We start from the raw sequence: 12,946 nt of genomic DNA on the forward strand, positions 1-12,946 counted from the left end.
AGGTCAGGATCAAACCCGAGTCTCTGGTGTAGTGAGGTAGAAACTGTACCAGCTGCATCACTATTCCACCCAGAGTTTTCAGTGATAGGCAACTGGAACCAATTGGGGGAGGGGATCGAAATTAGATATCAGAGTGATGGGGTGGTGGGTTGAGAGAAACTATTTGAATCAGAAGGAGAGAGAAAGGAGCACAGGGAGAGTAGAGCACCTGAAATTGGAAAATTCAACAGAACATGAGGTGTTGTTTGCACCCAGCAGCATGGAAGGTAACGGAAATACATACTGGTGTGGTTATAGGAAGGGGAGCTGCCATGGCATGCAACCAAGTAATCAGATTGGCCATTGTGGATAGAGTAGATTTTCTGGAAAACAGTCACTGCCCTAGTTGGGGCAGTGCAGTGGCACAGCAGTAAAGTTGCTACCTTACAGCGCCAGACACCAAGGTTCGATTCTGACTATAGGTGCTGTCTGTACAGAGTAGGTATGTTACAATACTTACCTTCAGCGGCGCTGCAGTTCTGCCACTGGCCATGTGCGCAACTTTGCCACCTTTGAGGGGGGGGGGGGGGGGCAGGATTAAAATGCCGTTTTCACCTGCCTGTCGGAGTCGAACTTTCTCAGGCTGCTAAGCTGCTGCAGAAAAATCGTTCCGACATCCGTTCTTGGAAGTTTAAAAAAATAAAATAAAAATTGTCGCTGGACAATTTAATCGTTGGAGTAAAATAAAAATCTACTTCTAACGCCGTCAACGCCTACAACGGGACGGATCTCACGTAGGGGACAAAACATAAGGCAAGTCGTTTATTATACATATAAACTTGCTTCTTAGGATTACTTTAATCCAAATTTCATTGGCGAAAATGTGATTATGGCCCCATACGAACCAGCAGTGTTTTTCCTACCGATATGGGGTTGAAATTCACCACAACCGCAACGTTCCAAACGATCGCGTTCCACAAAATCTCACTCGCAAGATGATTTAAATGCCCATTAATTTACGGGAATTAAACACTAAATTCCTTCCATTTGGCATATAAATTCATGACAATGAGATTTAAAAATCATGTTATATTGTGAATTCTTGTGTGAATGTTATTTGGACACAGGCTATTTTCTTAAGAAATGGATAGATGTTTAGATCTAGTAATTGAATTTTGTAATTAGCCACAATTAGGTAACTAACTAATTATATGCTTTCATTTCAGGTCATCCAAGTAAGATTGTTTCATATTTGTTTCAGAATGATTCAATCTATAATAATTGAACATTTCATTCAGTTCTCTTAATTATTAAGAAAGTTATGGGCTTTTGACTGTCCTCGATCACAGCTTTTGAGTTAAGTCAATGGAAAAGCAATAGGGAACAAGATGATAATTTCAGTATGAAAATGGCCATAACTTTTTTAATACTGAAGATATGAAAGTGAATTAGGTGTCAAATTAAACTTCTTTTTATGCCTTATCTGATGAGATAAATTGCAGACTTGACTTTTTAAATCTCAAAATTTTGTAACATTGCTATGCAGTTTGTACTTTCTCCCTATGACCGCACAGGTTTTCCCTGAGTGCTGCTCCCACACTGCAAAGACAGGTTTGTAGGTTAATTGGCTTTGGTAAAAATTGTAAGTTGTTCCTAGTGTGTAGGATAGTGCTAGTGTACGGGGTGATCGCTAGTCGGTGCAGTCTCGCTGAGCTAAAGAGCCTGTTTCTAAACTGTATCTCTTAAAGTCTAAAGTCAGAGGACAAAGTAACAGGCTGCCTGAAAAATGGAAAGGATAGAGCAGGGATATAAAGGCGGTTCTTCAGGATGATAGAATGTTTAAATGTGTGGTCCCAAAGAATGAATGGTGGTATGTGTGTGGCTCACAAGTTATGGTAACAACTTACACCTTAGATCCAGGAACTGAATTTGTGGATGAAACTAAAGGGTATTCGGTAGTGGGTTTAAACTAAATAGCATGGAGGAGGGGTTGATAAATTGGGAGTATAAGGATGGAGAGAGTACAGGAAAAGTTACAAAAGACACCTGAATTAATGGGATGGAAAGTTCAAGAAGGGATAAGAGAGTAAGGTTAGGTGCGAGAGGGGAGGTGAATACGGAATTAAAAGTGTTATATATGAATGCGCAAAGTATAAGAAATAAAGTGGATAAGCTTGAGGCTCAGTTAGAAATTGGTTAGTACGATGTTGTGGGAATTACAGGGACATGGCTGCAAGAGGATCCAAGCTGGGAACTGAATATTCAGGGGTATAGGTCCTATCAAAAAGACAGACAGGTGGGCAGAGAGGGTGGGGTGGCTCTGTTCGTAAGGAATGAAATTCAGTCCCTTACGTGGGGTGACATGGAGTGAGAAGACGTAGAGTCATTGTGGATAGAACTGAGAAATTGTAAGGGTAAAAAGACCCCAATGGGAGTTATCTACAGGCCCCTAATCAGTAGCCTGGCGATAGGGTGCAAGTTGCATCAGGAGTTAAAATTAGCATGTAACAAAGATAATGCTACGGTGGTTATGGGAGATTTCAACATGCAGGTGGACTGGGAAAATCAGGTTGGTACTGGACCCCAAGAAAGGGAGTTTGTGGAGTGCCTCCGAAATGGATTCTTAGAGCAGCTTGTACTGCAGCCTACCAGGGAGCAGGCAATTCTGGATTTAGTGTTATGTAATGAACTGGATTTGATAGGGGAACTCAAGGTAAAGGAACCATTAGGAGGTAGTGACCATAATATGATAAGTTTTAATCTGCAATTTGAGAGGGAGAAGGTAAAATTGGAAGTGTCAGTGTTGCAGGTGAACAAAGGGGACTATGGCACCATGAGGGAGGAGCTGGCCAAAGTTGACTGGAAAGGGGCCCTAGCAGGGATGACGGTGGAACAGCAATGGCATGTGTTTCTGGGAATAATCCAGAGGATGCAGGATCATTTCATTTCATAGAGGAAGAAAGATTCTAAGGGGACTAAGGGGCGACCGTGGCTGACAAAGGAAGTCAAGGAGAGTATAAAAATAAAAGAGAAGGCGTATAACATAGCAAAGATGAGCAGGAAGCCAGAGGATTTGGAAACTTTTAAAGAACCACAGAGGGTAACAAAAAAGGCAATACAGGGAGAAATGATGAAGTACGAAGGTAAGCTAGTCAAAAATATAAAGAAGGATAATAATAGATACTTTAGGTATGTGAAGAGGAAAAAAATTAGTTATGACAAATGTTTGCTGACGACACGACCATCCTGGGCCTCATCACAGACTACAATGAGACAGCCTACAGAGAGGAAGTAAGGGCACTAAACAGCTGGTGCCAGGAGAATAACCTCGCTTTCAATGTCAGCAAAACTAAAGAGATGATCGTGGACTACAGGAGACAGCAGGGGAGTGGACACCTCCCCGTCCACATCGGTGATGCTGAGGTTGAAAGGGTCAGCAGCTTCAAGTTCCTCGGTGTGCATATCACTGAGGACCTCTCCTGGACACTGTACACGGCCACAATAACTAAGAAAGCCCGCCAGCGGCTATTTTTCCTGTGAAGACCGAGGAAGTTTGGCATAAATGCCAGCATCCTCACAAACGTCTGCAGATGCACCATCGAGAGTCTGTTGACGGGCTGCATCACAGTCTGGTACGGGAACTGTTCTGCCCACAGCCGCAAATCACTACAGAGAGTGGTGAAGGCAGCACATCACATCACTGGCAACTGTCTCCCGACCATTCAGGACATTTTCCACCGGCGGTGCCTGCAGAAGGCACACAGCATCATCAAGGACCACGGCCATCCAGCACGCAGACTGTTCTCCTTGTTACCGTCAGGCAGACGATACAGGAGCATGGCTGCGAGTACCACCAGACTTAAGAACAGTTTTTACCATCAGGCCATCAGGCTTCTGAACTCATAAACACATTTCACATCATATATGTTGATTTTCTTATTATTGTCGTTTTACCTTACCAATGTCATTTTAATCTTATTTTATCCTTGTTATATTATTCCTGAGGTGACCCGTTGTCTTGTAAAACACATTTCATTGTACCGTTGACCCTGTGTTAACCTACATATGACAAATAAAACTGAAATGAATTGAAATTGAATTGAATTGGTTTGTAGAAACAAAGAACTACAGATGATGGTTTTGCAGAAACGATGGCCCCGACACAAAATGTCACCTATCATTGTTCTCCAGAGATGCAGCCTGACCCGCTGAGTTACTCTAGCACTTGGTGTCTAATTTGGCATCATGTTCGGCACAAACGTTGTGGGCTGAAGGGCCCATTCCTGTGCTGTACGTTTCTATGTTCTAACATGAAAGATAATGAAAGGTAGGTTGCACTGATTGAGCTGGATGAGGAAGAAATGAGAGGTGGAGCATGCAAGCTCTCAGAGCCTGCTATATGTTCCATGTCGGGATTAAGAAATAATGAATCATTTTTAAAACTGCGGGTAAAACATCATGTGGCAAACAAGACTTGGATTTAACACCAAAGACAAAATTTCTGGAGGACCTCAGCAGGTATTTAATGTATTTTCCCTATCTGTAAAAACAGTGTCAGAAAAAATAACTAATTCACACAAATCCTAAAGGATTAGACATGCAGGTAATCAGCCTAAATCAGCATGGCAAGTCAAATAGATTTTTGACTAAAGCATGTCTGTATTTTCAATGAGTGGTTCATTCATCTCATGTCATGGTTTCTCTCGAGCACGTTGCTGATACCACTGGAAGGGTTAATTTCTGGAAGCCTGCACGTTATACAAGGAGTGCGTATTGGATGGTAATAAGATTATCAGCCAGCATTGTAATGAGCAATTGAAATGTTGGACCCATCTTGCGTAGAAATGCAGAATTAAATATGAATTAATGGCCAGTCACCATTCTCTTTTCAAAAGTGTAAGAATGAAAATCATAAACAGGATTTACAGTCCCCAATCTCATTACATACACATTCAACCAATAAGACCATCGACTCCACCACAAATCCCAGTGTGATAGCAAAATTTTACATTTTGAACAGATGTGAAAGCTCTGTGCTAAACTGCAGATGATCCTTTTAGCCCCTTTCTGCACAAAAATATTAAATGACACTTACTAAACTCTTTCCAAAGTGATTTTAATAAGTAGTTGCTTTTTGTAATGCTAATATCTTAATCCTGTTTAAATCAACATTTTTAAACACATTAGCACAAATTAAATTAATTCCTATCATTCCACGACATAATTTTAAATAGCTTTTTTTTTTGAATGGGGCACTATTCATTTCTTTAACCGAACGTCTGAATTCTCATTTCCATTGATGTAATGCTGATGTAAAGGACAGAATTTTTGCTCTGAATTTACAATGTTGCAACCATCATTTTCTGTGAATAAACTTGAATCGGAGAAGAGAGGAAGTTGCAAGGGTGTCCCCAGGGTGATGTTTAGATCAGCAATGTTTTTGTGAGAGACAGAAGGCGCACTTTCCCGGGTCTAGCCCCAGCCAACTTCACCAGTGCCAATAACAGAGCAATAAGCATTCTGCAACTCGAACAAACATGTGGAGGACAAGATTTAACTAGAGTTCAACCTTGTCAATTAACAATCTTGCCATCTCCCATAAGACCAACTCAATCTGATGCAAAATTAACCTTGAATGCTCTTAATCAGTGATTGTATCACATGGTATAATTGCTTAAGAATGCCATCGGTGAAAATTACAAAAACTGTGTAGCGTAAAGTGCCAATCTGTGCTGTTCTTTTTGCTTTTGTTTTCCCAGATTGATGTTAAATCCTTTCTGCTCTATATTTTGTTTAAGTGCTATTTGCAGATATGTATAATAATCTAAACATATGCTGCCTTGGTAGGACCGACTCAGGGACACTCGACAGGCAGGTGGCTGGGAGACTGTTCTGAGACTTTTAGGGTCTGGATTTTCTTTCTGGCACTAAAACAGTTCACTTCATCGTAGTTTATATGTTGGCTATCCAATCTAAGAAGAAAGGTTCAGTTTGGCATAGATTAGAGGTACAACGTGGAAACTGGCCCTTCAGCACACGCTGACCTTCGATCACCTGTCAACACTGGCTATTATTACAGAACAAATGACAGATGATGAGGATATTTATAGGCAACGACGCATGCTGTATGTACAGGCAAATATTCTCTTGCGTAAATTTGGTGCGTGTGCAGATGTGGTGAAGATGTCACTATTTAGAGCATACTGCACACCACTCTACACTGTGGTCGAACTATGGAAAGACAAGTATGCAGAGACTAAAGGTGGCATATAACAATGCCATGAGAACACTGCTAAGGAAACCTAGATGGTGTAGTGCTAGTAATATGTTTGTGGCTGCAGGGGTCAGTACTTTAGAAGCTATCCTAAGATATCACATGTATAAATTAATTTGCAGGATAAATGGCTCTAAAAATGTAATTATTGTGGCCTTGTCAAACATAAGGGTTAGCACTACACGCTACGAATCCCAGCTGTGGAGACACTGGTATCGTTGTCTCGTTGTAGGACATTGATCATTCTTTTAATCTGGATTTTTAACTTATGTGTCTATTTAAAATATAATTTATGATGCTTTTATAAGTGATATACTAAGATTTTATATGTACTTTATGATATATTTTGTTATGCAATTAATTTTTTTATGTAATGTTGCCCCTTGTCTGGACCTCGAGTCCGAAATAAAGTTTATTATTATTATTATTATTATTATTATTATTATTATTTGTTATCCCACTGCCTACATATTAGAGGCAATTTTACAGAGGCCAATCAACGTACAAACCTGCACGTCTTTGGGATGTGGGGTGAAACCAGAGCACCCGGAGGAAACCCACACATTCGCAGGGATGCAAACTCTTTATTAGACAGCACCCAAGGTCAGGATCAAACCTGGGACTCGGGCACTGTGAGGCAGCAGCTCTACCATCTGTGCCACTGTGCCTTAGGTATTTCATCTAAGATATCACTTTTTATCTAAGACTGAGTCTGAAGAAGGGTTTTTCTAGTGTCTGCAGTTCTTTCTTAAACATTCCAAAAACACAAATCTTTATAAACTATATATTAGTATTAGTTCCTCAAGCACACCGGTCTTCATTGTATAAATTAAATAGATTTGCCCACAGTTACCTCATCTCTGATATGAATAACAGCCACATGACTAGATCATAAGAGCAACGTGACCCAAGTAACCTTCAGGAAAGGAGGTGGACATTTGATATTGTTGCTATCATTATATTCCTGACCTTTTAAGCTAAGAATAGTTTCTGCTTTCATGTTCTGTGAAGCTTGGATAAGTTCTGATACAATCATTATCACTGGACAACATTGCACAAAGTTACCTTGTGTGGAATATAAAGATTAAATGTAAGGGATCAGATGGAAATTCAATACTATCTTTCTATGAAAACTGTAGCTATATATAAAGCTAGAGACCGCATGACAAAACATTTTAATCTCCAAATAAAAAGCCTCCATAGAATTTTAGATTCCTAAACTTCGGGTGATTATTTTGAAAAGGAGACTCTTGGTATTCTTGTGCGGACGTGGCGTCGAAGGACGAAAAGCCGAGACAAAGAAGTGGAAGCAAAATAACCGAACGGAAACGAAGCCGAAACGCCAAATAACCAAAAGCGTACAAAGCCGAAACGCTAACTAACTGAAAGGATGGGACGCCTAAAAGCAAACTAACCGAAAAGGCGGGATACCTAAAAGCAAACTCACCGAAAGGCCGCTGTGCCGAAACGCCAACTCACCGAAAGGTTGCGTCGCCTACAAGCCATCTCACTGAATAGCAGCTCTGTCGAAAAGTCAAATAATGGACATGACGTCGCTTGGGGGGGGGAGGGGGGGGCCCAAAGGAGCGCATCCCACCCGTGGGAGGGGGGAATAGCGGGGGCGATGCCACCAGCAGTGGAGCGCCACACTCACCCACTGTGTGAACTATATCATGAGAGCAACGTGACCCAAGATATTCACCGACTCGATCTGCCGCTGGCGTTGCTGCTGCAAGTTGGTCAGAGGCGGCAGGTGACCTCAGCCGCCGCCGCTCTTTGACAGCGGGAATATCCAGCTCATTGCTGGAGGTGTTTCGGGGGCGACCCTGGCTCAGCAGCTGATCCGGCGCATTAATCCAGACCGCTGGCCATCTGGGGGTCCGACTACCGGCAGCAATCAGTCGACCGTCGCCATCATCCGACCGACACACAGCCCGTCACAGTGCGGCCGCATGGGGGAGATGAGGCGGAGTGCGGCCGTGGCTGTGGGAGAGTGGGTACTCTCCCGAGGGATGCGCACCTTTGGCCGCTTACAACTTGGTGCTCGGGTTCAGAGTGCCCAGTCACCTATGGCTTGCGTGGGAAAATGACCCCACCCTCCCGTCTCCATCGGCCAGTGATGTGATGGACGTGGGGGTCTGGACCAATCACTGACAAGTCCCGCCCCCCAGGCGACGTCATGTCCGTTATTTGACTTTTTGGCAGAGCCACTATTCGGAAAGTTGCCTTGTAGGCGACATAGCCTTTCAGTGAGTCGGCGTTTCCGCAGAGCGCCCTTTCGCTGAGTTTAAATTTAGGTGTCCCGTCCTTTCGGTTAGTTGGCATTTCGGTTTCGTATGCTTTCGGTTATTTGGCGTTTCGGCTTCATTTCCGTTCAGTTATTTGGCTTCCACTTCTCTGCTTCGACTTCTCATCCTTCGACGCCACGTCCGGGTACCCTTGGTATTAACTCTTAAATTGGCTGAAGCAATGGTTTCTGTGTTCACCTTTATTTGTTTCCATTTCGGTCCGTGATAGCTACTAGAAATCCTCCTGGTATGTGCAGGCAATCATTGTAATGGATGTTATATAGCATTAAAATGGATTACAGCCACATGCAGAGCTTTGATGCTTGAATTTACATTACAAGAACATAATCAAAAAGGTCCCTACTGGGTTTGAGTACAATGTGACATATTGGACATCTAAACATATGAAAGTTGCAGCAATAAAAAGCCAATCATTACCTTTTCAGCCATGAAACGGGAATATACCACCCACTACCCTGATTAAGGTTATTTTATCAGCGCTTTTCAACACAAAGAATACTTGGATTTTGATCTGGCTTTTGAGCAAGGGTATTTTCAGGTTTACAAACGTATCATAAACATGACTAGGTTGGAAACAGAAAGTGTAACATCATTGGACAGGATGTGCACTGTAAAGTTATCTCTGAGAATCCTTGGATACAGAAATACTTCATATTATATGGAAAATGGAGAAAGTAAATGTCCATGAATAAGGTACTTGATCTTCACAATGTCTGAAAGAGCATTAGTTCACACTGACTTTGCAGGTAAACACTTAAGGAGTAGGAAGGGTGCTTGTTTATAGATCTATGCTGAATTGGTGAACTGTGATTAGTTAGAGCTAAAGTACGACCTTTATCCGCATTGGTCCTGGGTAATTAACAAGTTAATTCAGCTAGAATCTCATCATTGACAGGCATCCAATGAACCTTACTACCCATTGCATGTGGGATAATGTTATTGATTATGCAAGGTCCCTTTAGAAGTACTGCAAGAAAATATGGATCATATTGTCCTGAGAGTGACCATCGATGGGCTTTCCAGGTATAACATGGTCTTTTCAATGCAATATAGGTTTGGTTTGCTTGCTTACATTGTATAATATTGCAAAACAATCCAACCCCCATTGCATTAAAGTAAGCTCCCTCATGCATTCCTGTACCCATACAGCTCTCCAATTCCATGATCAACTAAGCTCTAGGTCCCAAGCTGCCATTCTGCTGCCCCCTCCACCCTGCCTCCACAAACATCATCTCATGCCTTAGAAATGACATCTCCCTGCTTCATGACATTTATTATTGTCAGGCTGCTTCTGATCTCCCTACCTACAAGCCTTCTGTTCTTCAGAGTTCAGCTCTAATGCCTTCTCCTCTCCTGACATCCATTAGTTTCAAACTCCCTTTAACACTCTTCTCCTTCAAAACCATACATTTGTCCCTAAGGTCAGCTCACCTCATACTGCACCCCACCAACTCAATCGTCCTCAATATGGACTGCTAGGACAGCATAGATTTGATGGGCAGCATGGTGGCGTAGCAGTAGAGCTTGTAATTTGGGACGACAGATGGCACAATGGGCTAAGTGTTCGGCTGGCGACCGGAAGGTAGCCGGTTCGAATCCCGCTCGGAGTGCATACTGTCGTTGTGTCCTTGGGCAAGACACTTCACCCACCTTTGCCTGTGTGTGAATGTGTGTGAGTGATTGGTGGTGGTCGGAGGGGCCGTAGGCGCAGAATGGCAGCCACGCTTCCGTCAGTCTGCCCCAGGGCAGCTGTGGCTACAGAAGTAGCTTACCACCACCGAGTGTGACTGAGGAGTGAATGAATAATGCGATGTAAAGCGCCTTGAGTATTAGAAAGGCGCTATATAAATCCCATCCATTATTATTATTATTACAGCACCAGAGGCCCAGGTTTGATCCTGACTACAGATGCTTGTCTGTATGGAGCTTGTATGTTCTTCCCAGGACCTGAGTGGGTTTCATTCCTCTGTTCTATATTTCTCTACATCATCGTCTATATCTCTCATTTCCCTTTCCCGTGACTTTCAGTCTGAAGAAGGGTCTCGACCCGAAACGTCACCCATTCCTGTCTGAATTTAGAAGATTGACGGGGGATCTTATAGAAACTAACAAATTTGTTAAGGGGATGGACAGGCTAGATGCAGGAAGATTGTTCCCGAAGTTGGGGAAGTCCAGAACAAGGGGTCACAGTTTAAGGATAAGGGGGAAGTCTTTTAGGACCGAGATGAGAAAAACATTTTTCACACAGAGAGTGGTGAATCTCTGGAATTCTCTGCCACAGAAGGTAGTTGAGGCCAGTTCATTGGCTATATTTAAGATGGAGTTAGATGTGGCCCTTGTGGCTAAGGGGATCAGGGGGTATGGAGAGAATCAGGTACAGGAAACCGAGGTGGATGATCAGCCATGATCATATTGAATGGCGGTGCAGGCTCGAAGGACCGAATGGCCTACTCCTGCACCTATTTTCTATGTTTCTATGTTTCTCTCCAGTGATGCTGCCTGTCCTGCTGAGTTACACCAGTATTTTGTGTCTATCGTGGGTTTTCTCCAAGATCTTTGGTTTCCTCCCACACTCCAAAGACGTACAGGTTTGTAGGTTAATTGGCTTGGTATAAATGTAAAATTTACCTAGTGTGTGGACTCTGTAAGCCAAAGGGCCCGTTTCTGTTCAATATTTCTAAACTAAACTAAACTAAACCTCAAAGTGTACAATACCTCTTCACAGTGCCTGTGACATTGGGAAACCAACTCATTTTTGGGTCCACTGGAATTTCATACTACAATGGATGTATTTTGTTTATTTTATTGCATTTGTTCTATGGCTGTGTGAAAAGGAGAAATTATCCACTTTCTCCCCTCAGGCACATTGTAAAATGCATTAATGATGACAGCAGCCTTAGTACTGACTTGACAACCTCCCTCCTTTCCACAAAACCCCATGTTCTGGAATCATTCCATTTGCTGAAATAAATGTTGCCAACGCTACAACAATTTGTAAATGGTAACAACACATGTAAACTCTGTGTGTGGTCTTGAATAGAGAGATGCACACATCTTTTTTCATGCACAAATTACCAGTGAAGGCCACACATTAGTGAAAGAAGAAACACAGTGATCACCGCTCAGGTGGACGAGCCTAGAATGAGAGGACATTGTGACAGGCTGAGCTGAAGAGGAGTTTCCAGTGGACTGTATGTCTTTGTAATGTTCTGTTCTAGACAGCTGTGGATACCCATAAGTAGCTGTACATTGAAGGCTACTTTTTGGACAATAGTGAAACCAAAGGTTATGAGGATTAGGCAAAAAAAAATGAAAATGAGACCTTATTGAATGACTCAATTCCGCTTGTATTTCTCCTGTTGGTAGAAAGATTTTGGCCCCAGTTCTATAAAGCAGCATTGTAATAACTCACATTTTACCAGGGAACAGTATATGCTTATGCTTGTGTGAATTTTTTTACATCTTAACAGTCCATTTCTTAACTACTTACGTTCAGGCTGAGTAGATACTTTAATAGGTTGCGAACTCTGCCCTGGTCCAAAGTCATTGTAGGCTATGATCCTAAATGTATACACTTCTTCTGGTTTCAAATTTCCAACAGTAAGTTGCAGGTCTCCATATTGCGAAGTATTTAACGCACGCTCCCTGAATTTAAACAGAAATAATGGTGAGAATGTGCTGCTAAACATTGTAATCCAAGACATGGAAATAAGATGCAGAGCTGTCTCCATCTAATATTTCACAGCGAGTTTGATTAGACAGACAACTCTGAACTGTGGGGAAACAATCAAGGCTTGTAGTTAATCACAGGAAATGTTCTTCAAGATCTATGCAATAACTGTCTGCTCTTTGTCAGCACTAATTTAATAGAATCAGTGGTAATAATGTTCTGTTGTGTTAAAATGATGTACTAGTCCTCCCCAGTGACCACTTTTAAACACCACTGGGCATTTCTGTAGCCTCTGGGCAATATTCAGTACTATTTCTCCATACAATATCTTGCTGTGAAAATCTCAGTTGACATGCCTGCATCTGGTGGAAAAGGCAACGCAGGCAATGAACAAAAATAGAATGTAAGAATATATTAAGAAAATAAAAAGAGTATGAAAATAGATAATAGAATGGAAAGTAATGTAGAAAATAAAATTTGGTAAAAATATTTCTGGTCTGGCTCAATGATAAATGAGCCTTGCTCATTCGAATGGCAGGAGACTGCTTATTTCTGACTTTTACAATGTTTATTTTTTCAGAAATGTGATGAACTGTAACTATTACAAATGATTATGTTTTGTAGGAGTGATAATATGATTGGTGGCAAAGTTCCAGCAAATAATTATATTTACTACATTGTAAAAGCTTCCAAGCAGTAAAAGGTTATTCCAAA

The 12,946-nt window shown here is 41.9% G+C and overlaps 1 protein-coding gene across 4 annotated transcripts in view; it reads right to left on the bottom strand.

Moving 5' to 3' along the window:
* dcc (DCC netrin 1 receptor) overlaps positions 1–12,946 on the bottom strand; it is a 1,158,836-nt gene that overhangs the window by 267,328 nt on the left and 878,562 nt on the right. For all 4 annotated transcript variants that reach the window (XM_033033465.1, XM_033033449.1, XM_033033455.1 and 1 more), the window contains exon 9: positions 12,053–12,207. In XM_033033465.1, the coding sequence (XP_032889356.1) occupies positions 12,053–12,207 (155 nt within the window). The remainder of the gene's footprint in view (positions 1–12,052; positions 12,208–12,946) is intronic.

This window comes from Amblyraja radiata, chromosome 1, assembly GCF_010909765.2.
Source record: "Amblyraja radiata isolate CabotCenter1 chromosome 1, sAmbRad1.1.pri, whole genome shotgun sequence".
NCBI classification, from domain to species: Eukaryota; Metazoa; Chordata; class Chondrichthyes; order Rajiformes; family Rajidae; genus Amblyraja; species Amblyraja radiata.